The 26228-nt window shown below is 49.5% G+C and overlaps 3 protein-coding genes across 10 annotated transcripts in view; 2 read left to right on the top strand and 1 right to left on the bottom strand.

Moving 5' to 3' along the window:
- ATG2B (autophagy related 2B) overlaps positions 1–479 on the bottom strand; it is a 72810-nt gene extending 72331 nt beyond the window's left edge. For all 4 annotated transcript variants that reach the window (XM_062181672.1, XM_062181673.1, XM_062181674.1 and 1 more), the window contains exon 1: positions 279–479. In XM_062181672.1, the coding sequence (XP_062037656.1) occupies positions 279–440 (162 nt within the window). In that variant the 5' untranslated portion in view covers positions 441–479. The remainder of the gene's footprint in view (positions 1–278) is intronic.
- Positions 480–898: 419 nt separating this feature from the next.
- GSKIP (GSK3B interacting protein) lies at positions 899–20966 on the top strand. 3 transcript variants are annotated; one of them, XM_062181457.1, is made up of 4 exons: positions 914–995; positions 13748–13825; positions 15919–16177; positions 19242–20966. In XM_062181457.1, exons 3-4 carry the CDS (start codon positions 15920–15922, stop codon positions 19401–19403), a joined length of 420 nt encoding a protein of 139 aa, XP_062037441.1. In that variant the 5' UTR covers positions 914–995; positions 13748–13825; position 15919; the 3' UTR covers positions 19404–20966. The 3 variants fall into 3 exon arrangements, with proteins under 3 accessions (XP_062037440.1, XP_062037441.1, XP_062037442.1); XM_062181458.1 differs by lacking the exons at positions 914–995; positions 13748–13825 and adding exons at positions 1499–1869; positions 2097–2248; XM_062181456.1 differs by lacking the exon at positions 13748–13825 and having other exon boundaries at positions 899–995.
- A 4652-nt stretch (positions 20967–25618) lies between these two features.
- Positions 25619–26228, top strand: part of AK7 (adenylate kinase 7) — a 63399-nt gene continuing 62789 nt past the window's right edge. For all 3 annotated transcript variants that reach the window (XM_062181543.1, XM_062181542.1, XM_062181540.1), the window contains exon 1: positions 25619–25723. In XM_062181543.1, the coding sequence (XP_062037527.1) occupies positions 25619–25723 (105 nt within the window). The remainder of the gene's footprint in view (positions 25724–26228) is intronic.

Below are 26228 nucleotides of genomic sequence, written 5' to 3'. Positions count from 1 at the left end.
GCGTGCCCGGGGGCCTCGGCATCCCACGGGTCCCCCTCGCCCCCTCGCCTTCCCGGAACGCCACGCCGCGACACGGGGGTCTGCTTGCCGTGGGGCCCCCGATCCGTGGCCAGACCACCCCCGCCGCCCGCCCTAACTCAAGCACTCCCCTAGCGCAGGCTCCGGCCCGTGCGCTCGGTTTCTGGAACACGTGATGTCCAGCACTCCAAACACGTTTCTCCGGGGCCCGGCCCCACGCGGGCCCCCAGATCCCGGGGCCCGGCGCCCGCCGCTCTTACCCATTTGTCCAAGGGCACCTGCGCGAGGGAGCCGGTGCCCTGGTACAGGTCCAGGCTGAGCTGCTCCAGGCTCAGCTTCTCCTGCAGGAAGTGGCCCAGGTACCTCTGCAGGAGGTAGCGACAGGCCCTCTTCTTGATGGACTCGGAAAACGGCCACGGCATGGCGGCGGCGGAGGGCGGCGGCGCCCAGGCTGCGGCTCCGGGCCGCCAAGGCGCTCCGGGGCCCGGCCGGCGTCCCCGGGCCGCGGCGGGGCCTAAGCCCGGCGCGGCCCCTTCATGCCCGCGGCACCGCCGGGCGCCCTCAGGGCGACGGCATCGCCCGCGCCGGGCACCCGGTCGCAGGCCCGGCCAGGACCCGACGCAGAGGAGGCCCCGTCGTCCGGGGCAGGGACTCCCGGGGGATCCCGCTCGGCCCGGACACGGCAGCGCGCGAGAGGGGGCAGCCGACACCTCCTCGGCCGCCGCGCGACGAATTTGTTGTCATCCACGAGGCGCGCTCCCGAGCCTGGGGACGCTCCCGGCGCGTTCCCGAGCGCCCGAGACGCCTGACGCGCACGCGCGCGGCCGGGCGCAGGCGGAAGTGACGCCACACTGAGGGGCCGAGGGAGGCGGGAGGAAGAGCCGGGGCCGGAGCAGTTCCGGCTCCGAGGGGGCGGTGCCGCGGGCCGGCTCCGGCGGCCTCCCGAGGGAGGAAGAGGAGAAGGCGGGCGAGCGCAGGTGAGCGGGCGGCTGGGGGCTCTGGGGAACCGGCGGGCCGTGGGGCCGCCCGGACGGGGGCTGCGGCGCGGCAGGCCGAGAGGGGTCGGGCGGGCCCGGGTCGTCGGGGGCCCCGGGCGCGGCGGCTCGGAGCGCCGCTGTCTGGCTGGGGAGGACCGGGCGCCCCTCGGGCCTCCGCGCCCGCCCGCTGGGCGCCGAGGGTCGGCCCCCGCCTCAGGTATTGTTCCCGGAGCCGGCCGAGCTCCTCCTGGGCGTGTGGCACCAGCGACCGGAAGCTTGGGAGTTGGAGCATCTGCGGCCCGAACTGCCGCCTCGGACCGCTGGCGGGGCCCGCTGACCCCGGGGTCAGCGCGGGCGAGGCCGCGGGGCAGCGCCGGCCCCAGCCCCGGCCCCGGCCCCGGCCCCGGCCCCGCTGAGCCTCCTTCGCAGGGCCAGGGATTAACGTGGCGTAGTCCAAGGATGATCGTTGGGAAGATTAACGGATGTGAGAGCCCTGACACCCGTGCACCTGCCGTGGGATAGAGATTCTACGGAGCCGTTTAAGGACTAAGGACAGTGCTGGCCATCTCGGTAACTGTTTCGCGAAAGCCTTGGAAGCACTAACGGAGCCCCGAAGCGTTGGCGGATGGGGAAAGATCCAGTCCCCTTCCACGCCGGCTTCTCCGCGTGGGAACCGTGCGGCCCCTGGGTCCTCGATGTCCCTCCTTTTGTAGACTCAGCCCAAGTATCCTCGGTAGTGTCTCTTCCCCGGCGCCTCGTTCGTGGAGAAGCGCTAGCCAGGGGTCCAGAGAGTGGAAGTCTGTGCAGTTCCGTGTGTGAAAGGTGTGCGAAGAATCAGAGCGTCCCCGGAGCTCGGGTTCCAAAGTGTGGATGGGTAGGTGGGGGGGTTCATTCAGTAGTAAACGTGCCAAGTGCCCAGGACACCACGGTGGGACAGCGAAGTCTCTGCTCTCATGGAGCCCTTTGTTGAAGGGAGGGGAAATAGGAAATAGCGTGCCATGGGGTGGTGAGCGCTGTGGGAGGGAAGGACAGTGGGCGGGGGAGAGGGGAGAGGTTTGCCTCTCTTACCTCGGACGGTGAGAGAAGGTGTTCTCTAACTAGGTGACAGTTGGCAGAGACCTGGAGAAAGCTGGGAAGCAAGGAGCACAGGTGTTTGGAGAATTGCTCTCCAGACGTGGGGCAGCAGGTGCAAGGCCCCGTCCGTCCGAGGAGCGAGCGTGATGGTTGAAGGGGAATCGAGAGAGAGTAAAATAGTAAGAGGAGACTGGGAGGGGAGAGGGGGAGGTCTTGCAGGGTTCTTGGCCTTTGGCTCTCACTCTGGCTGAATGGGAGGGGTGAGGAGAGCAGTGACATCCTCTGGCCTCAGTGTGCAGGATCCTGCTAACTGCGGTGTTGAGAATAGGCTAGCATGGGGGTGGCGGGCCAAGGGTGAACAGAGCAAGACCAGTTAGGACGGTGTTGCAGTAATGCAGGCAAAAGATGACGGTGGCTTGGACCAGAGTGGTAGCAGTGAAATCTGTTAGAAGCAGTTAGGCTCTAGATATTTGTTGGATCAAATAGGCTCCATAAAAGCAGAATAAAGAAAATGATATGAAAAGTCAAAGGTGGGGGCCTGCGTTGTGGTACAGCAGATAAAGCCCATCTGGTGCGGCTGCTCTGCTTCCAGTCCAGCTCCCTGCTAAGGCACCTGGGAAAGCAGCAGAGGACTGGGCCCCTGCACTCACCTGGGAGACCTGGAAGAAGTGCCTGGCCTGGCCCCAGCTGTTGTGGCCATTTGAGGAGTGAATCAGTGGATGGAAAACCTCTCTCTCTGTCTCTCGCTCGCTCACTCTCTCTATGTGTAACTCTGCCTTTCAGATAAATAAATAATAAAATCAAAATTGGGCTCTCATCTGATAGGGCAGTAGAATAGGCCTTGAGAGCTTTGAACTGGCTTCTGACCTATCAATATGATTTGGACTTACTTCCGATGACTTAAATAAATGGTTTCTTTAGCAATGTAGAATTACATTCAGACTGTCAAAGGATACTTGTAATTTCACTTATCAGAAAGGAAAATTAAAATTGAAGGTTTTTTCCATTTAAAGTGTTAAATGCTTCCTTGTGCATTTTATGCTTTTCAGGAGAATTTCAACATAACTTTTTTTAATTTTATTTATTTATTTGAAGGGCAGTGTTAGGGAGATACAGAGAGAGCTCTTTCACCAGCTGGTTGACTCCCCAAAGGGCTGAAATGCTTAGGGCTGGCTCAGACAGAAGCCAGGAGGCTGGAACTCCATGTGGGTCTCCCACATGGGTGGCAGGGGCCCAAGTGCTTGGGCCATCTTCGCTGCTATCCCATGTACGTTAGCAGGGAGCTGGGTAAGAAGTGGAGCAGCTGATACTCAAACCAGCACTCATATAGGATGCCGGTGTTGCAGACTGTGGCATAACTCTTTGTGCCACAACGCTAGCCCTAAGGTAAATGTTAAGGTTTGGGACCAGTCATTATTATCCCTGTAGCCCAACAGGATACAAACTCATCCCCAGACACAGTGCTATGTTTGTGTTTATGGAAGACAGAGTACCCAGCACAAAATATTAACACCCGGCACTGATTGAGGTAGATGAGAATAATTACCCAACCACATTTTGTCAACTTTTTAAGAACTGTATTGAAGAGTTTAAAGTGACAGAGTAGAAGCTATACATCAGAAGCTAACTAGGTCACTTCAGAACAGTCATCCTTCAGTGAGATCCATGTTAGGTGGAAAATAAGAGAAACGCCAGAGAGAGGTTTTGACCTCTTTTAAGATGTGCATCTGAAGTAGCAGGAATGTGACGTGGAGGCTCCGGGCCAGTGCTCTTGAGAAGTCACACAGGACAGCAGCAGCCACCCTGCAAAATGTCAGGCGCACTGACCTTGGAGTCGATGGCTTGAGTGTAATGGTCAGCACTTTCTTCCCTAAAGATAGTATTAGATACTTTTTTTTTTTTTTAAGATTTATTTATTTGAAAGGCAGAGTTACAGAGAGGCAGAGGCAGAGAGAGAGAGAAAAGTCTTCCATCCGCGGGTTCACTCTCCAAATGGCTACAATGGCCGGAGCTGGGCTGATCAGGAGCCATGAGCTTCTTCCAGGTCTCCCACACGGGTTTAGGGGCCCAAGGACCTGGGCCATAGCAGAGCTGGATTGGAAGTGGAGCAACCGGGTCTCAAACCCAGCGCCCATATGGGATGCCAGCGCCTCAGGCCAGGGCATTAACCCGCTGCGCCACAGCGCCGGCCCCAGTACTTCATTAAAAAAAAAAAAAATGTAATAATTAAAAGATAATATTTACTGAGCTTACCATGTGCTCAGCAGCATTTTATTTCCATATTATTTCCATATTATCATTCATTTAGTTCTTTCAATTTCACTTTAAGGTAAGGTGCTACAATCAGCATCATTTTAGAGAGAAGGTACACGGAGTGAGACATGAAGATACCTTGCCGCAAGTCCCGGTGTAACCAAGGGGCAGATCGGAGAGTCTAGCACCAGTCAGTCTGCTGGAGGGCCGGTTGAGCACCACACAGCAGTGACTGTGGTCCCTGCTCAGTGGTGTTGAGAGAAGTTCCCGGACTGTAGCGTCTGGTATGAGGAGAAGGACAGCACCAGCCCACTGCCGACCGCTGTAGTGTCAGCTGACCAGTCAGACTTCCAGGATGGGTATTGTAATCTCTGGGCTGCTCCCAAAACCTTCCTGGTGCTGTTCTTGTCAGACTCTCTCTGTGTATCTCCGTGTGCCCATTTTCTTGTTATCGAAGAATACTCTGACCACTGCAGTGAGTCTGTGATGAAGCAAAACAAAATCTAGTAAATTCAGTCAAGGTTAAAGGGTTTTAGTAATCAGTATCTTGGTAACCAATTCCATGAATCCTTGAAAAACACTGAACACAGTCTAAATTAATACCAACAGATGGAGAAAAACCTGGCTCCTAAATAATGAATGTATGATGTTGTTAAGAAGTCACTTTGGAAATGTACAAAGTGGTACAATCTAGCAAAATACCTGACAGCAAGTATAAGGGGTTCCAGTTCTTGAAAGTGCTAGCTGTGGAATATAGCTCAGAGTCTGGTAGAGAACCCATTTCAAGTTTAAAGGCAAAGCAATGAGGTTTTCTATTTCATAACTTTTTTTTTTAAAGATTTATTTATTTGCAAGTCAGAGTTACACAGAGAGAGAGACAGAGGTCTTCCATTCGATGGTTTACTCCCCGGTTGGCCACAATGCCGGAGCTGCGCCAATCCAAAGCCAGAAACCAGGAGCTTCCTCTGGGTCTCCAGTGCAGGCGCAGGGGCCCAAGGACTTGGGCCATCTTCTGCTTTCCCAGGCCACAGCAGAGAGCTGAATCGGAAGTAGAGCAGCCGAATCTCGAACCAGTGCCCATATGGGATGCCGGCGCTTCAGGCCAGGGCATTAACTTGCTGCGCCACAGTGCCGGCCCTCATTCCTCTTTAGATACTGATTTGTCTCATGTTGGTTAGAATACAAGTGTACTTCATTTAAATATAGTGCCAAATAATCCTGATTTCTTATAGAACTCTATAGAAATAGTAAACTTGGATTCTTGTATGTTTTTCAAACATTCAATTTTTTGAAGTTTTACTTATTTGAAAGAGTTACAGAGAAAGGTAGAGACAGAGAGACACGTCTTCCATCCTCTGGTTCACTCTCCAGTTGGCTGCAACGGCCAGAGCTGTGCTGATCCAGAGCCAGGAGCTGCTTCTGGGTCTTCTACATGGGTGCAGGGGCCCAAGGACCTGGGCCATCTTCTGCTTTCTCAGGCCACAGCAGACATCTGGATCAGAAGTGGAGCAGCCTGGACACGAACCAGTGGCCATATGGGATGCAGCACTGCAGACTTTAACCCACTGTGCCGCAGCACCAACCCCATCAAACATTCAATTTTTAAGAGTTCTTTCTGGGGCCGGCACTGTGGCACAGCGGGTTAAAGTCCTGGCCTGAGGTGCCGGCATCCCATATGTGCACCAGTTCTAGTCCCGGCTGCTCTTCTTCTGATCCAGCTCTCTGCTATGGCCTGGGATAGAAGTAGAAGATGGTCCAAGTCCTTGAGCCCCTGCACCTGCGTGGGAGACTGGGAAGAAGCTCCTGGCTCCTGGCTTCTGATGAGCGGAGCTCTGGCCATTGCGGCCATCTGGGGAGTGAACCATCGGATGGAAGACCTCTCTTTCTGTAACTCTGTCTTTCAAATAAATAAAAATAAATCTTTTTTTTTTTTTAAAAGCATCTTTTCTTAGAATCTCATTCACAATTTCTGGTTTTGAAGGGAAAGTTCACTGGATGGTAATGTCACTGGTTGTTTACAGTTTAACCGACCTCATATTAACACTAAATTTCTTTACCTTGAGCTAACATTAAAAAAATTTAGTATTTATTTATTTGAAAGTCAGTTACATAGAAAGGGGTCTTCCGGCCGGCGCCGTGGCTTAACAGGCTAATCCTCCCCCTTGTGGCGCCGGCACACTGGGTTCTAGTCCCGGTTGGGGCGCCGGATTCTATCCCAGTTGCCCCTCTTCCAGGTCAGCTCTCTGCTATGGCCCGGGAAGGCAGTGGAGGATGGCCCAAGTCCTTGGGCCCTGCACCCGCATGGGAGACCAGGAGAAGCACCTGGCTCCTGGCTTCGAATCAGCGCAATGCGCCGGCCGCAGCAGCCATTGGAGGGTGAACCAACGGCAAAAAGGAAGACCTTTCTCTCTGTCTGTCTCTCTCTCACTATCCACTCTGCCTGTCAAAAAGAAAAATTTAAAAAAAAAAAAGGGGGGGGGGGTCCTCCATCCTCTGGTTCACTCCCCAAGTGGCCACAATGGGCAGGGCGGAGCCTGGCTGAAGCCAGGAGCTTCATCCATGTCTCCCGCATGGGTGGCAGGGGCCCAAGCACTTGTGCAATCTTCCACTCTTCTCCCAGGCCGATAGCAGGGAGCCATGTCAGAAATGGAGCAGCCAGGGCACAAACCATTTGGGATGCTGGCATCACAGGTGGTGGCTTTACCCATAATACCACACTTGCCCCAAGCTAATTTCTTAATCAGCAGAAAACACTATGCAATCCTGGTGGTTTGATTTGTGTTCCTAGTGAAATATATGTCTCTGTCATTGCTGCGAATCAGGTGCGCAGCAATTTAATAAACTGATGTAGAAATGGGAAAATAACTTTTTTTGAAATAGAAATGTTTCCTATTTGTGATACTATAAATGATTCTGATTTAAATTTTTTCATTTCAACATAAATGTGTACATATCACAGGGCTATTGAAAACAGATTAAATGTTATGTGTTTCAAAAATTCAAGATGTATTTGTCAGCTTTTCATTATCAGAACAATACATACATATAATAATAGATATTTCTTAAATAATGGATTTCCTTTGTGCTGTAGAAAAATTAGGTTATTTTAAAAATGAAAACTATTATCCTAACTTGTAACAGAGAACAATAGCATAACTGACACAGAAAGAGTTAAAAAAAAATTAGGAGCCAGTGTTGTGCAGTGGATAAAGCTGCCACCTGTGAACCTAGCAACCCTGTGGGCGCCGGTTCAAGTCCACTTCCAATCCAGCACCTTGCTAATGTGCCTGGGACAGCAGCAGAAGACGGCATATGTACTCAGGTCCTGTCACCCAGGAGGGAGAGACCCACAGGAAGCTCCTGGCTCCTGACGTCAGCCCCACCCTGTTCTGGCCCCACCCTGGCCATTGCAGCCATCTGGGGAGTGAACCAGCAGATGGGAAGATATGTCTCTCTACCCTCTCTGTTAGCTCTGACTTTTAAATAAATAAATCTTGAAAGAGAGAGAACGCCTAAGTAACCACAGCCCTGGGATTCCTCTTTTCAAGTTAATTCTCAAACTTACCTTTTACCCACGTATTTCTTGTTCAGATATTCCTGTCAGAAGCCAAACAAATGGCTGGAGACGTCCAAACGTTTGTGGTTTTCTTCATTAAATCTTTTGGCAGGTTTGCATCGTATTACATAACATTGGTGCTATAATGGTGGCGTGCATTTTCCAAGAATATCCACCATGTTTTTCCTGTGGCGTCGTATACCACTTGTCACAGAACTGAGTGCCACAGCTGAGAAGCCACGAGGTGGAACACTCCTGTGGTGTAGTCATTCAGAAGATGTTCAGTGCTGCTGCTGTGGAGATCCTCGTGGGCCTGCGGGCCGACAGCGAGGTACAGAACTGCAGCGTCAGGGCCGACGTGCTGAGCGTGACGGTGATTGGTCCCGTCTTGAGGTCAGATACAGAATCCTGAAATGGGTGTTTCTGAGCTGGCTTTAACAGGATTGAAAGTCTTCTTAGTGTGAAAATAAAGTCTTCTCTCAGTCTCCACGGGGATTCGTTCCAGGACCTCCCTCAGACACCAAAATCCACAGGTGCTGAATTCCCTTAAAAAAAAGGAGTGGAATTTGCATATAATGTACACATATCCTCCTTTATGCTTTAAGTCATCTCTAGATTACTTACAATTCCTAATACAATGTTACAGAAGTAAAACAATGTATTGTTGACAGAGTGACATGGAAATAAATTGTGATTACTACACACACAGGAATTTGTATGAATATTCCTGCTCCACAGTTGACTCCCATGAAGGGCTGACAGAACATGAATGTTATACAGACGTGTCGTAAGCATGTACAGAGATGTATTTAATTCATTCAGGGAGGAACCAACAAGACGGTAGAGTTGGTTCAGGGTACTATAGGAGAGACCAGGGTCCATGAAACAAAAACTGATGACATAGAATTGCAAACGACTGGTGGATTTCCACTTTCAAGACTTTGAGCATCAGGCAACAGGCAGTGATTCCTGACGGAGCAGATACAAACAAGGAGATTCTGTTGTCCCATTTTTTGTGGTTGTTTTTTGTTTTGTTTTGTTTGCCTGGAGAGGTTCCATTCTGGCACTGGTTGGCAAAACCTGGTGGTTCTGTTCTTCCTGAATTGAAGACATGGCACAGGGAGTCCAGAAAGGCCAGGGCAGCTTGGACAGAACGCTCAGAAGTAGAGAGCTTCACAGAAAGCAAGAGCCGTAGAAGTCACAGAGGGTCCCCCTGCAGCTGCACCAGTCACCACAGGAGGACGCTGCCCAAAGCTGGGGGAACTACCCGGGAGCATTAACAGGAAAGTTTCCTGAGCTCGCGCAGGTCCAGTGACAGTCCTGTTCTGTCACGTGATAAATCTCGTGACTCACAAAGCATTGAATACTCAGGTAGTAGTACTGTACTGTAGTGGAGCGAAATTAATCAGAGGCTAAATGTAGCTCTGGTACCAGCTAAAGAAGTCTAGTAGCAAGACCCAGAAGGACCAAGCTGTTTCCAAATAAACAAGTCACAGGGTAATACTCATTAATGTTTGTAGGAACATACAAATACCTAGCACCAAATACATAATGTCTAACATCCAACCAAAAATTACCAGGCATGCAAACAGCAGAATATAACCCATAACAAGGAGAAAATTCTGTAAATTGAAATTAACCCAGAGGGAACAACAAAACTAACAAACAGGGCATTGAAAGTATTTGACATGTTCACAACCAGAGAAAATAACGAGAAATGTAAGCTAATATTGAGAAATTTAACACTAATGTTTTTTATAAATACACATAACTTAGATACTGCAGAGGAAAAGATCAGCAAACTTAAAGATCCAGCCCTTGAAGCTTCAGTCCTGTCACTTAACGTCAGGACTATTTTCTGAGAAATGCAGCATTCGGTAATTTTGTCATTGTGCAAACATCAGAGTGTATTTACACAAACTAAGAAAGCCACAACTTCCGTGGCTGATACACTCTCAGAAGACCATTGGCATCAGTTCCATTCATTGTTGACCAGAATGTCACGGCACACACACTTGCATTCAGAATGAAACGCAGAGCTGAAAACATGAACAGAGCAGGAAGAATTCAGCTTCTTCCCCTGGACTAATACATAAAATTAGAGTCCTCAAAGAGGGGAAAGACGGATAAATGTTTGAATAAACCATGGCCAAAATTTTACCAAGTTCATTGAAAACTAAACCCAAAGAAGCAAGAATCTCAACAGATCCCAAGTGAAAAATGAATAAAACTACCAAGAGGCACTAAGATAACAACATTGTATTTCTCAAGGGGTACAGTGCAAGCAAGATGATAGTAGAGAAACGTCTTTGAAGAGTTGGGGGAAAAAACATCAACCTAGGATTCTAAATCCAGCAAAAATATCGTTCAAAAATGAGAATAAAAAGACATTCAGTCATACCAAAACTGGAAGAACTGGCCAACAGAGTCATACTCAGATGTTGAAGGAAGCCCTTAAGGCAGAAAGAGAAATGGAACATCACACATATGGACGTAGATCAAAGGAATCAGGAGCCCCAGAAGTGGTAAGTATGTAGTTGAATATGAAATAATTTTTCATAGCAACTCTCTGTGAAAAATAATTACTGTTTAAGCAAAAATAATAACATATGGGGGCTGGCACTGTGGCGTAGCAGGTAAAGCCACCGCCTGCAGTGCTGGCATCCCATATGGGCGAGTCCCGGCTGCTCCACTTCCAATCCAGCTCTCTGCTATGGCCTCACAAAGCAGTAGAAGATGGCCCAAGTCCTTGGGCCTCCGCTCCTGCATGGGGGACCCGGAAAAAGCTCCTGGCTCCCGTCTTCGGATCAGTACGCCTCCAGCCGTTGCAGCCATCTGGGGAGTGAACCAGTGGATGGAAGACCTCTCTCTGTCTCTGCCCCTGCCCTTCTGTAACTTTGCCTTTCAAATGATTAAATATTTTTAAAACGTAACATGTATCATGAAGTTTCTAACTCGTAGAAGAAAATGACAAAAATAGTGTACTATTTGTATAGTGTACACTTGCAGTGTTCTTATGCTGTTTATGTATGATGTGGTGTAATATCATTTGAAGATACACTATGATAAAGATTCAGTTTACTCTCAATTCTAATGCAACCACCAAAAACATGCAATAAAAACTTACAGTTAATAAGCCACCAAATGATATAAAATAGAATCCTAAAGCTAGGGCTGGTGTTGTGGTGCAGTGGGTTGCACTGTAGTCTCCAACATCAGCATCCCTAGGAGCACCAGTTTGAGTCCCTACTGCTCCACTTCTGGTGCAGCTCCCTGCTAATGCGCCTGGGAAAGCAGCAGAAGATGGCTCAAGTGCTTGTGCCCTTGCACCCACGTGAGAGACCCAAATGAAGTTCCTGGCTTTGGCCTGGTCCAGCCCCAGCCATGTTGGCCATTTGGGGAGTGAACCAGCAGATGGAAGCACTCTCTCTGAATCTCTCCTCTTTCTGTAACTCTGCCTCTCAAATAAATAAAATAAACCTTTATTTTAAAAAAATCCTAAAAACTGATCAGTACGAAAGTAGGCAGAAAAATAAAGAGAAGGGAGTAAAGTAGAGATGGGACAAATAGAAAACAAGCAGCAAGATAGTAGATTTAAATACAGCCATATCAGTATTTACAGTAATTTTAAACGTAAAAGGTCTGAACATCTTAAAAAGTGGCAGTTGCCATCTTGAATTTAAAAACTGTATACTACCACTAAGAAATTCTCTTTAAATATAAAGACATTGGTATTTGCATTCTCAAGATGTTAAAACAGCCTAATATATCAAAATCAAATTCACAGCCTGTCAGATTGAGCCTCCCTACCTGCCTCACTGGAACGACCTTGTGTTTCATCTGGGCTCCCTTACCTTCCCGCCAGCCCCTGCGCTGACCCTCCCAGGCGCTCTGTGCTCTGGGAAGAATCCTTCATGCTGTTGCAGGCCTTCAGCCTTGCAGTGAGTGACCAGCTAAGACACCCATGTCCCACTCCGGAGCCCCTGGCTCCAATATCTGGCTCTAGCTCCTCATTCCAGCCTCCTGCTGATGCAGAGCTTAGGAGGCAGCAGCCATGGCTCAAGTGAACGGTTCTCTGCCGCGCATACTGGAGATCAGCTTGAGTTCCGAGCTGGCTTCAGCCCGTCCCCGCCCTGGCCACTGCGAGTGTTTAAGGAGTAAACCAATAGATTGGAGTTTGCACACTGCATTTCTGCCTCTCAAATAAACAAAAATTTTTAAAGACCTTTCTGCTTACCCATAAATTTTTATCCATGCCTATTTCAGACCAATTTTGACTGACTTGTACCATGAGTCAAGCTCTATTGTAAGTAACAATTATGTCATAATTAGGTCATAGAATGTCATCTCCTAGAACAGGCTAGAATTTCCTGTCTGCTTCCCCTGTTTTATAAGTGAGAACACCATTAGCCCAGTGAGGTTATATGGCCAAACCAAGTTCCCTAAGTTTAGTGATGGAGTTTGTCATAGGACCAAAATATATCATTGTTTTCTGTAATTATCGGACACTCAAGTACATTTCTTGGATGTAATTATGGTGTTGATATTTGTATATTTCATGTGCCTGTTTATTTCCCAAGTTAGACTGAGAGCCACAGTAGATTAATATTCTAGTGTTTAGAAAAAAGTGCTGGGCATATAAGTACACAGTGGATTGTGATATTTTATTAATAAAGAGTCTAACTAGACAGATTGTAAAATGTTGGAAGTAGAACAACATTGATGGTTTATTCCCCTCCATAGAGTTAAGATTGATTTGTTTCTCAGTTTCTAAATTTTGCTACTCATTTGTAAGTTTAATTCAATGACTTTACATCTACTGGTTTTTTTTAACCCTAATATAAACTCAGGTCATTATAGCATCACACGTATTCCCAGATATCTAGACTTGTGCTATTCAGTAGTAGAATGAAAATAAAAATTTAAAATCAGCTCCTCCATCACAGTAGCCAAACTTCAAGTGCTTGAGAGCCACGTTTGACTAGGGCTAACTGTACAGCCCCGACGGAGAGCATTGCCATGAGCACAGAAAGTTCTGTTCATCTCTGAGTTCTCATCTGATGATAAGTTGTTTTTGCCTGCATGGCGGGGGGGGGGGGGGGGCAGATTCTTGCAGAGAAAAGAGATTGGGGCAGGCATTTGGCATAGCAGTTAGGGCACCGCCTGGGACACCCGTCATCCCATGTCGTAGTGCCCAGCTCTGCCCCTCGCCCACTTCCAGATTCATCCTCTCTCTCCCTTTCAAATAAGGAATAAAATAAGCATGTTGACCCTTTTCCCCTCCATGAGGCTGTTGTGGAGCTAGGCCGGTCAGTTTTTAGGTTTTCATTGGGGCAGACCCCTAGACCCAGATGGCTTGCTGTAGCCAGTAAGCAATGGGGATGTACTGGGTCCGATACCTGAAAGGTGGAAGAGGGGAACCAGAACGGGCTCTGGCTGTGTTCTCTGTGACTCTCCTGGCTGGTGTTCCCACTGTCAGCAGCTGTGGCCTACTGGCCCCCGCAGCAGCAGGCTGTGGGCTGTGACAGCTGCTCTGGATCTAAGTGATCAGGAAGAGTTCCGTGTACTGACAGGACAGTCTGTGACGGAGGCTACAGTCAGTGTTGGCCGAATTGCTTCCTTCCTTCTCTGATCAGGGAAAGAGGACATTATGATGAGCGTCAGAACTTGTGGTTGGTAATAGGCCAGGGGAGAGGCTGTCACAACCAACCAAAACCGGTTGTGTTACTAATTTGTACCATGCTTCAGCAATAAAGTGTCGATCCTCGTAACTCATCAGAAGTTCTGAATTTGATGTTATTCACATATTTTGGAGAAAGTCTCCTGACTCCTCCCTGTCTTAGGAAAGACGACTTTCTCTCTCTTGCAGGCGGTGCCAGCAAGTGAGGTGACGAGTGAGGATTTCTCCACTCTCGGACTGGATTCTTCCTCTTTCCTCGTTGTTAAGGTCCTGACTGCAAGGAATTAGACTCTTGCTATTAAAATTAAAAAAGCCTTGGAGACTCTTGGACTCTCATATAAACATTTTCTTCATGTCATGATTTCTATTTCTGACCTCTGTGATGGAGGTACTTGGTTATTGAGAAAAATAGATTTAGAATGGGCAGTTACATTCCAGAGTCTTTAAAACCAACTTTGGGGAAAAAAAATCAATTCTGACATAAAATCAAATATATTAAACAGGCACATTGATTATGAGTAGAGTAAGGTAGACATTTTTAGAAAATCAAATACTTTCACAAGTCAGTTTTAGATTTCAGTTACCTAACAAATTGCTCCAGCATTCGTAGTGGCTGAAGGAGATTTGGAGGAATGCATTTTTTGTATATTTGCTGTGTAATTTCTTTAAAGTAGCTTTTCATAGTTCACCATCATTGCCTCCCGCAGAGTTTTGACTGATAACGTGCACGCGGCATGCAGGGTAGAGCTAGGTAGCTCCTGAAGCAGAGCAGTGGCTTCCCAACAGAACCACCTGGAAGCTCGGAAAAAATACCCAGCTCCCGAGATTTTTGACTCCATGTCTTTTCAGTGGGGTCAATGCATGTGTATTTTTATAACCTTCCTAAACCATTCTAACGAGCATCTGCGGTTAGGAACCCTCTAACTTAAAACCTTCTAACTTAAAACCCCTTAACTTAAAAGATTTTGAATAGCACACAAATAGGGCACAAGGTAGTAACTTCAGAAATGTTCATAGAAGTTTTTAGCATTGTCAGGAAAAAGTGACTTTTCTATCTAGTGCAATACCGGTATCAAAGGAGGAAGGACCAGACCTTGACCACAGAGCTCAGGTAGACAGGAACTGAATGTTGGTTTGATATGTGAACGAACGAGGAGTCACGTTGCCCTCGGGACAGGGGATGCTTAGCCACGTGAGAGAAATAAGAAGCTTACCTTGCTCTTAAAAAAGCCTGCCGTAAAAAAAGAAAGCACAGTGTCTTTTTTTGTAAAGCCCTTTTTACGGTCCAAAACAATTTCACATTCACTAACTTTGCTCATTTGTATATTCCAAATTTTAACAATACTCACTGCCAGGATATCTCTGTCAGCTGCAGCCACAGCAAAAAAGCTAGAATTACACAGCAGCCTGGCAATAATGTTGAATCAAATTAGCGTAAGAAATATTTTCCAAAATATAGTACTTGGCCAGTTCAAATAAGTGGTGAGAAATGAGTTACTTGGTAAATGGTACTGAGAGAGTAGACTATCCCTTTGGAAAATAAAGCTACACAAAATAAATTCCAGATGGATCAAAGAGTTAAATACAGATAATAAGAGAGTGAGAATTTAGAAGACAATTAGGGGATTTTTTTAAATGTAGTCTGGATGGGGAGGCTTTAAGCAAAGCCCCACATGTGCATGTTCTGAAGGGAACGACTAAGAGGTGGGTGAGGACGGGACTTGTGATTGTAGATGACCTGGGTCCGTTTCTATTTCTGCATTTTACAGCTAAATGATGTGGGAACTAAAAAGATCCTGTACACACCCAGAAAGATGCTTATACAGGAAACACGTATTAAAATAGTGAGTTCTCAGTCTGTGCCCTTTAAATTGTCAATAATTTTTAAAAATTAAAAAGAGTATGGTAAAAAAAATACAGTCCTTCATGTTCTGCGGATAGCATATGCAGCAGTACAGCCATTTTTTGAAGACTGGATTGGCAGCGTCAAAAATTGAAACAAGTGCGTCCTTGGACTCAGCCGTTCCAGTTCTAAATATTTATCCTTGAGGAATAGCTTCATTTAGAAATAAGCAGGTACTGGTATTTTTAATGAAGCACTGTTTGAAATAGCTAAAAATTATAATTTTTAAATGCAAAGCATTGTGGGATATTTTAGGGGTGAGTGAGGAAGTGAGAATTTTTTTGAAAACCCACACATCTAATTTTGCCATGAAGATCCACTTTAAATGATTTGAGACAATATTTTCTCCAACATTATTAGCTCACTCATGCTTTAGACTTAGTAGCAATGGTAAGCAAATTATAATCAATATTTTGAGTCTTCCTATAAACACATTTTTATGTCTGCTTTCTTACAGAATGGAGACGGACTGTAATCCCATGGAGCTGAGCAGTATGTCTGGATTTGAAGACAGTTCAGACCTTAATGGTTTTGAAGGCACTGACATGAAAGACATGAGGCTGGAAGCTGAAGCGGTAGTAAATGATGTTCTCTTTGCTGTCAACAACATGTTTGTCTCGAAGAGCCTGCGCTGTGCCGACGACGTGGCCTATATCAACGTGGAAACGAAGGAGAGGAACCAGTACTGCCTGGAGCTCACTGAAGCAGGGCTGAGGGTAACTCACTTTTCTTTGTAGAAAAAAAAGCGCCCCATTATCTCTCTATCAGAAGGGAGGAGGGAGTGAGCAGGAGGAAGCGTGTTAAACGGGAGCTGAACATTGAGCTTCCAAAACTGTCTTCCTCAGAATTAGCCTTTCGATCAACATGGAGAAATTAAATTTGTCAAAAACAAGAAAGCATTTGATTTGCAGAATATTATTTTGTTTTAATCATAACCCCAAAACTAATTTAATTCTCACCTGTAGCTAAATGTGTCCACCAAAATTACTCATTCTCTGTAATGAGTGAGTTTTTCTATCGCTGTGTTGAAAAGATCTTCATCCACCTCCATGAAAACAGCGCCCTTGACTGCTGTGCCCCAGCCCTTAGGTGAGCTAGAGCAGAGCAGAACGTTGCACCCCCGTCCCCTGCCCCCGGTTCCCAGGAGCGCCCGAGTCTTCTTTCACCAGAGAGCTCTTCAAGGTGCACTGGCCTTGCCACACAGGCTGAGCCAGAGCGATGCGCTCACAAGGATACGAGGCACCACCCGAGAGGCAGCCTTTTACGGAAAAGAAGCCCAAGCCATCCTACTACGCAAATCTCCACCCTGCTGAACAAAGGGATAGATGTTAGAAAAACCTAAAATTTAGCTTTAACTCCACGAATCAGTTAATCCTTGATTTTGGTCAAAGGTTTGACTTTTCTGTGTTTCTCTGTGTTAAGAGTAGTTCAGTCTGAGCTTAAAATAGTGATCCCCGGTGGCTGGGGAGGGCCAGGGCAGGGAGACTAGGAGGTTTGCTAACAGGTGCCAAAACACAGTGAGGAGAAGGGGCAGGTCCTGGGGCCCCACAGCACAGTGAGCAACTGCAGTTCTCAGTGCAGCCTCGGCTGTGCTGTGCGAGGAGTGGAAGAGAGGAGCTGGGAGACCCAAACAAGGAGGAGAGAAGGCTCCTTGCCTGATGCGCTCGGTCTGTGCTGCATATACGCTTTGAAATCTTACACTTCCTCCCATAAAAATGTACCGGTATTAACATGCTAATCACATTTTTCTTCATTTTAAAAAATAAAAAAGATTTTTAAGTAGTTGCACATGGTGGTAAGGTAGAGGGCGAGGCTGCCAAGTCAGAATGTCACATAGCAACGCATTAGACCAGTGCGTGGGCTTCTCTGTTTCCCAGGGCCCTGTTGGCTTCTGATGAGTCCGTGTGTGCCCTGTGGTCCTTAACAGGAAATTGCAAAGCCAGCATTGTGGATACTCTGAGTTCCCTCCCAACTTCCAGGCAGCTACCTGCGTAGTTTTAGGGCTAGCCTGCGAACTAGCTTTTGTGCACTCCTTTCCAAATCTAAAAGCTACAGTAGTAAATGGTATAGTGTTTAGAAATGGATCTTAAACATAAATAGGCAAATCAAAGGCAGAGATAAATGACCCCAAGTAAATGAATTCTCTTAGACTGGTTAACTCGAAGGTGGTTCTGGGGAGGTAGAAGGGGTTGTGATGAACAGAATCTTAATGGGAGGGATGTTGGGCGAGTTGGTCTACCCTCTGAGCCCCTGCTTCTGTGTCTGTAACCTGGAGATAAAAAAGCTGACGAAGGATTTGGAGGACAGTTACATGAATAAATGATACTGAAAGATCCGGATCGTTTGTAAAACCTGACACGTAGGAGGTAAGCCAGTACGTGCGTACGGCCTGCCTGAGCAAACCTTTATTGGATAGCTGTCCTGTGTCAGCCCTTGGAAATCAAACCATGAGTAAAGCGTGAACCCACGGCACCAGGAACGCGCCGGGCGGGCCGAGCCGTCCTGCCAGGAGAGAGCCCGGACCAGGAGGGGCGTGGGCACTTCCCCGAGCGTCAGCCCCCGCCGTTCTGCAGCGCAGGGCTCAGCTGCTGTTTCTCAGTAACGCGTCCTCTGTGCACTCAGAAGTCCTCCTAGAAATGTAGAGTTTATGTGGGCAGCCTGCAGACTCCAGAAAGTCAGCAAAAACGAAACTTCCCTCACTCTGTACTGGTGAGGCCTGGCATAGCCTACAGTGCCACTAGAGAGCGAAGTTTTAGCTGTGTTTACAGAGAGAGAGAACACAAGCAGAACCATCCTGTCTCGGAGGATTGAGCCTCTTTCCCTGTCAGATGAAACTGGCCTTTCAGATCGCCAATAATGAGCTAAGCAGTCATGTAAAATAACTATTAATTAACCATTATTTAACTACTAAATTTTTTCAAGATAATTTTTAGAATTCTTTACAGAAGGTAAAACTAAATAAAAGGGTCCAAACTAAATAATGATAGAAATATGAATAAATTATCTAATATGGTATCTTATTGTAATGGACCTCAATGTGTGTGGAATTAGTGTAAAAAAAGAGGCAAAATTTTTAAAATAAAAAATAGAGGCAAGTTTTAGCATCACAATGAAATACTGTTTTATATAGTTTTTTAAAATTCTTTTTCTGGGCCGGCGCCACGGCTCAATAGGCTAATCCTCCACCTTGCGGCGCTGGCACACCGGGTTCTAATCCCAGTCAGGGCACCGATCCAGTCCCCGTTGCCCCTCTTCCAGGCCAGCTCTCTGCTGTGGCCAGGGAGTGCAGTGGAGGATGGCCCAAGTGCTTGGGCCCTGCACCCCATGGGAGACCAGGAGAAGCACCTGGCTCCTGCCATCGGATCAGCGCGGTGCGCCGACCGCAGCGCGCCAACCACAGCGGCCAGTGGAGGGTGAACCAACGGCAAAAAGGAAGACCTTTCTCTCTATCTCTCCCTCTCTCACTGTCCACTCTGCCTGTCAAAAAAAAAAATTTTTTTTTTTAATTTTAAAAATTTTAAATTCTTTTTCTGCATTCCTTTTAGAAGCAGGAGTGGGCAAATCAAACCTAAATTTTGAAAGAAAATTGTGAAAGGGTCATTTTGCTAGTGTTGTTTCTGTACTATGTGATATATACTATAAATTGCATTTACAATGTACAGATGTGACTGTTATTAGAGAACTGTGTCTTGAGGGAATGGCCCGTATGAACACGTGGTTTTTGCTGTCTGTGCCACAGTGCAAACAGAGCACCTAACTCACGGCTGCCTTGCCTTCCAGGTGGTAGGGTATGCCTTTGACCAAGTGGACGATCACTTGCAGACTCCCTACTACGAGACAGTCTACTCCTTGTTGGATACGCTCAGCCCCGCCTACCGGGATGCGTTTGGAAATGCACTGCTTCAGAGACTGGAGGCTTTAAAGAGAGACGGACAGTCATGACTCAGCTTTTTCCTTTCAGAGGGGCCGCTGCTGGTGCAGAGTGTTGACGTCAAGCTTGAAATTCTTGCTTATTGTCCTAATAGAAACGCATCTTTGGTTTTATGTCTATCACTTGCTTCAAATTTAGGCTTTTGGCTCAGAACATAATTGACGAATGAATTGTCTTAGTTTCTGATTTATTAAGGGAATTTTGAGGCCATTGCTATGACATCATTATTAAGACATTCAGAGTTCTTCATATATCTTTGCATTTCAAAACCTGATCAGTATTGCGTACTCTTACCACAGGGCTTTGATGCTGCCAGCACCCTTTTACATAGGAGTTTCTAGATTTGCACAGTAATTTAGGAATTACAATTACCTAACTTCAAACTTGGATTCAGCCTGCTAAATCAGGGGTTTGCTACTAGCTTGGACTGACTTTGTAGTAATTATTTTGCTACTAGCCTTATTGGAAACAAATAATCAACTAGTTTCCCCTGCACAAATTTTGAAATTCACTGCTTCACTTAATGTATTTATATTACTAGTACGGAAGATAACGAGGAGTTAATTCTGTTATTTAACTAGTACTAAAGGAAGACTAGTTAATTCTGTTATTTAACTAGTACTAAAGGAAGAGCAGGGACTGAGACAGTTCTGGACTCCTTGATTGCAACAGCCAGCCAGCGAAGCAGAGGACACACCGTTCACAAATGAATGTAGTACTTTCTCGTTTCCAAGATATCTAAGCACATGAGCAAATGCAGGAACAGGCTCCAGTCTTTTCTTAACAAACACATCCTCAGTGTGTGACTTAAAGAAGATTCTTGTTTCCTAGGAGACAATATTTTGGCCTGTGTTGGTTCTTATCCTGAATGTTTGTTTACATGATGTACAGTATATATTCAGAAAGTATTTTTGCTTCAATGTTTACTTTCTATAGTGTAGTGCTTTGGTATTCCCACGGCACCCTCCTCCCCCAACAGATGTACAGTGTTCTGTCTCAATGCTAAATGTACAATGTAATACGAGTGCATTGTATGGGTTTGAAACCAAAGGATGAATGAAGCATTCAGAGACTAAATATTTGAAAAAGGGATACTCTGTATTTTATATTTTATTACAGGAACTTGATATTTATAAACTGTACCATGCTGCTGCGTGTTCTCCAGTACATGTTGAACAATAGGAGTGGGGAGTCTTTTTTTTAAAGTCACCTGAAGCAGCTGCTGTAGAAATGCTGAACTAGAAGTCTGCGTCCAGACACGTTTCATCAATTTGTCATTTGCAGATACTTTAATCACTAACGTGTAGATCCTTGTAGGCTCTGAGGACCACGTGGACCAGAGCCAACGGAAGTTCAGTTCGCATCAGCTGTCGTCAGACGTACCTGGGCGGCGTGGATGATGTTTGACGGTGCATGTTCATTCTCAGCTTTCTGTTCAGATGCTTAGCTGTTGGGCAATGAAGTCAGACTTCAGGTTGAACTTTCTCATGCTTAATCTCAGGCTAACTGTAAATGATATTTGTAAAATTTGAATAAAATTCTGTTTACTCATTTTGAGTTAAGTATGAAGAAAAGTGTTTAAAAATTGAACTTGTTCATTTTGTGATAAATGATTGACTTCAGGAGCTTCTGTTTCCATTTTTGACTTCTGCAGTGTTACATTTGATTGAGTGAAGTGAGTTACTCTTTTTATTACTATTGAAAAAAGAACAGGATGAGAACACGTGGACAGACCCTCAGATACACATGAGGACCACGTGAACATGAACAGACCCTCACATACACATGAAGACCATGAGAACACATGAACAGACCCTCACAGATACACATGAGGGCCACATGAACACATGAACAGACCCTCAGATATGCATGAGGACCACGTGAACACGTGAACAGACCCTCACAGATACACATGAGGACCACGAGAACATGTGAACAGACCCTCACAGATATACATGAGGGCCACATGAACACGTGAACAGGCCCTCACAGATACACATGAGCGTTCCAGCTGTCTAGCCTAGGGAAATGATTCACCAGAAGATGAGCTACAATGATACTCCTGTTTTCTAATAAAAAATAAGAAAAGCTCCACAGAGTGGAAAGTTATGCTATATCCTTTTGATGGAAAAATAGGCAACCATTAAAAATCATGAAAAATGGCAATGGGGAAAAATTACACAACATGAAGAACTACAACAAAACTATACGTACTGTAATCTATTTTGAAAAATAATGTGACGGGAGGAGTTACTGGAGGATGGTAAAACGTTAACAGTCCTCACTAGGGGTAAGGTAGTTTTCACTTTCCTTATACTTCGAGTTCCACATTTCCTGCATTAGCACATGTGCCCTGATTAGAAGGGGCAAACTCCATAGAAGGGGGAGGTTTAAACCAGCTGGAGAACCAGCAGAAGCACCAAGCCAGGCTGAGCTGCACCTGCTCCAGGAGCCTGGAAGAGACAGGAGGACTGGGAGTAGGAGAGTGCACACCCGATTCCCCAGGACTCTGCCAGCTCTTCTCCGAGCCGGCAGCCGGTCATCCTCACGGCAGGGCTGCTGGCGGAGGGCTCCCCGGCTGCTTCCATCACACGCTGCACCGTCCTCTCCAAGATTCAAAAACAAGGTGCTGCTTGATGGGTGAAGGGAGAACAGAATAGCAAAACTTAGGTTGTGATAGGTGCCAGGCTGACCGCCCTTCAACGCCTTTCTGTTGTGGTCACACAGCCAAGACTGGACACATCCGGGAACTGAGCAGTGGAGTCGATCGGAACCCAGGCCCTCAGGCTCCAACCGCTACACCTAACCATGTATTAATAAAAGCCGCCCCCTGAACTTCGTGGTTATATGAAAGCAAAGGAAGATACTGTTAGTTGGTTTGACAGCGGATTCTCCTTGATGTATTTACGGAGCTGTCCCCTTTATAACTGGAGCCGGCTCATTTACCTGGGAGCAGTCGTATAAATAAGAATGAAGGAAAGGCAAATTACCGCAGCATGACTAGCTGAATATTTTCCAAGTATTTACCTGCCGAACCCTGTCAATATAGGAATATGGATATAATAACAGAAAATAAGGAATTAAATGAGTTTTAGAATATTTGAAGAAATAATTTGAAAAGATGTTGAAGAATAAATACCACCAAATTTTAAAAAAACATTTATTTACTTGATGGCCGGCACCGTGGCTTAACAGGCTAATCCTCCGCCTTGCAGCGCCGGCACACCAGGTTCTATCCCGGTTGCCCCTCTTCCAGGCCGGCTCTCTGCTATGGCCCGGGAAGGCAGTGGAGGATGGCCCAAGTGCTTGGGCCCTGCACCCGCATGGAAGACCAGGAGAAGCACCTGGCTCCTGGCTTGGGATCAGTGCGATGCGCCGGCCGCAGTGGCCATTGGAGGGTGAACCAACGGCAAAAAGGAAGACCTTTCTCTCTGTCTCTCTCTCTCACTATACACTCTGTCAAAAAAAAAAGAAAAAAAAAACATTTATTTACTTGAAAGAGTTGCAGAGAGAGAGCAAGCTTCCATCTGCTGGTTCACTCCCCAGGTGGCTGCAACAGCCAGAGCTGGGCTGACCCGAGGCCAAGAGCCGGGAGCTTCCTCTGGGTGGATGGACTTGGGCCGCCTCTGCTGCTTTCCCAGGCACAGTAGCAGAGAGCTGGATCACAAGTGGAGCAGCTGGGACTCAGCCGGCGCCCGTACAGAATGCCAGCGCTGCGGGCGGCAGCTTCGCCCACGAAGCCACACCGCGGGTCCCTACTACCAGATTTTGTGTGAACTTGTTTGCACTTAAACAGATAGCGCTTGGGGCAAGCAATGCTCGGGACACCCGCGTCCCATGTCAGGGTGCCAGGGTCAAGTCCTCGCCTCTCTGCTTCATGCAGTCTTGCTAACCCTCATCCTGAGAGGCAGCGGTGCCGGCTCAAGTCCTCGGATCCCCGCCCCCCGCGTGGAAGCCCTAGACTCGGGCCCAGGCCCTGGACTTCAGCACTGACCGTAGAGCGCAGTTGGCGAGCGGACGAGCAGGTGGAAGCCATCGGTCTCCGGCCCCACCCTGCCTCCCTCTGCCCTTCAAATAAAGTGAAAATAAAAACAGACTTGACGGCACTTTTGTGCTGCAAACTGACCCTCACTGAGCTTGCAAACAACTTGGCCGTTTGTCAAAACAGTTTTAAGACGACTTAACAAAGAGCAGGGCCGTGACTGGCCTTGCCGCGGCGGGTGAGCCGCTGCCCGCAGCCCGGCGGCCCCGGGAGCAGCTCGACTCCAAGTCCCGCCGCTGCGCTCAGAGCCGGCGCCCCGCCGATGCCCCGGGGTCGGCGGGGGAAGACGCCGCAGTGCTCGGCCCCTGCACGCGGGAGGCCCCGGCGGAGCTCCGGGCTCCGGGCTCCGGGCTCTGCAGCCTTCGGGGAGCGAGCCAGCGAGCGGATGCTCTCGCGTGGTCTCCCACTCTGTCAAACACAAAATCAACCTTTACAAAAGAACAGCGGGGCCAACGTCTGACACCCAGCGCCCGCCCGCCACACACACCGCCGCTGCGCGGGGCGAAGCCGTGTGACCTCCCCGGGCGAAGCCGTGTGACATCCCCGGGGTGACGGGGGCGAACCCGTGTGACATCCCCGGGGCGACGGGGGGCGAACCCGTGTGACATCCCCGGGGCGACGGGGGGCGAGGCCGTGTGACATCCCCGGGGTGACGGGGGGCGAACCCGTGTGACATCCCCGGGGCGACGGGGGGCGAACCCGTGTGACCTCCCCGGGGTGACGGGGGGCGAGGCCGTGTGACATCCCCGGGGTGACGGGGGGCGAGGCCGTGTGACATCCCCGGGGCGACGGGGGGCGAACCCGTGTGACATCCCCGGGGTGACGGGGGGCGAACCCGTGTGACCTCCCCGGGGTGACGGGGGGGCGAGGCCGTGTGACATCCCCGGGGTGACGGGGGGCGAACCCGTGTGACCTCCCCGGGGTGACGGGTCAAACCCGTGTGATATCCCCGGGGTGACGGGGGGCGAACCCGTGTGACATCCCCGGGGTGACGGGGGGCGAACCCGTGTGACATCCCCGGGGCGACGGGGGGCGAACCCGTGTGACATCCCCGGGGTGACGGGGGGCGAACCCGTGTGACCTCCCCGGGGTGACGGGGGGCGAGGCCGTGTGACATCCCCGGGGTGACGGGGGGCGAGGCCGTGTGACCTCCCCGGGGTGACGGGGGGCGAACCCGTGTGACATCCCCGGGGTGACGGGGGGCGAACCCGTGTGACCTCCCCGGGGTGACGGGTCAAACCCGTGTGACATCCCCGGGGTGACGGGGGGCGAACCCGTGTGACATCCCCGGGGCGACGGGGGGCGAACCCGTGTGACCTCCCCGGGGTGACGGGTCAAACCCGTGTGACATCCCCGGGGTGACGGGGGGCGAACCCGTGTGACATCCCCGGGGTGACGGGTCAAACCCGTGTGACATCCCCGGGGCGACGGGGGGCGAACCCGTGTGACATCCCCGGGGTGACGGGGGGCGAACCCGTGTGACCTCCCCGGGGCGACGGGGGGCGAACCCGTGTGACATCCCCGGGGCGACGGGGGGCGAGGCCGTGTGACATCCCCGGGGTGACGGGGGGCGAGGCCGTGTGACATCCCCGGGGTGACGGGTCAAACCCGTGTGACATCCCCGGGGTGACGGGTCAAACCCGTGTGACATCCCCGGGGTGACGGGGGACGAAGCTGTGTGACATTCCCGGGGCGAGGCCACCGCGCACCCAGCTCCGTGGGCACAGCCGCTGTGCTCCGCTTCCTCGCCACCCGCGGGACGCCGCACCGGGACTCGCCCCTCCCGACCCACGCCCACAGATCTTTCCAGAACGAACAACCCCACGTCAGGCCGTGGCCTCGCGCCCGAGGGCCGGGGAGCCCAGCATCCCTCAGAGGCGCCCCATGACGTTTCGGCCACCCGGGCCCAGCGCACGCAGGAGGAAAAACACGCCGCGGAGCCGGTAGCACGCGGCCCGGGGACAGACGCCGCGCCGGGGGCGCGAACGCGGAAGCGCCGTCCGCGAGCGCGGGGGGCGGGGCGTCCCTGCGTACGGCGCCCCGCTGCGCGCGCAGCGCCTCGGAGCACCGCCCCCACGGAGCTCCGCCCCCAGAGCCAGGCCGGCCCCGCCTCCGAGGCCCCGGAACCCGCCCCTTGGCAACCGAAGGGACGCTTTCCCCTTAGCAACCGGAGCGGCTCCCACCATGGCTGAAGAAGAGGACGGTGCTGCGCCGACGGAGAAAATCATCCGGATCCAGAGGGTGTTTATTAACCTGCTGGACACCTACAGCAGCAGAAACATCGGGAAGGTGAGCGGCGGCGGCGGCTCGGAGCCGGCCCCCGGCCCCAGGCACCAGCGAGGGCCGGTGCACCGGGACCCAGTCTGTGCCGACCTAGGCAAACGCTCCCACCCAGCAGCCCGGTGTTGGAGGCTGCAGGTTCGGCCCCGGTTCCTCCCCGGGGCCGGCAGGGAGGAAGGGACCTGTCCAGGATCGCGCCGGGGGCCACCCTTGGCCTGAGAGCCCAGCTCCCCGCCTGCTAACCGGTTCTCCTTCCGCGGGCGCAGGCTCAGAGAAGGAAGCGGGTTCGGCATCGCCCTGGCGCCTTTCTCAGCCACAAAGCTGCCTGGGGCCCTGAGTCCCACACCCTTTCTCGCTTCCCACCGCCTTTCCACGTGGAAAATAGATCTCAGGAGGGGGAGCCGCGGCCCGTCATGGTCAAACGCTCCGTCGTCACAAGAAAGCCCCGTTTACCCAGGTGGAACCCCCTAAAATCAACGACTAGACTTTCTTTTAAAAATAAAAAGACCTTGGC

This window comes from Lepus europaeus, chromosome 22 (assembly GCF_033115175.1).
Source record: "Lepus europaeus isolate LE1 chromosome 22, mLepTim1.pri, whole genome shotgun sequence".
Lineage (NCBI taxonomy): Eukaryota > Metazoa > Chordata > Mammalia > Lagomorpha > Leporidae > Lepus > Lepus europaeus.
This window is presented reverse-complemented; position numbering and strand designations above follow the sequence as displayed.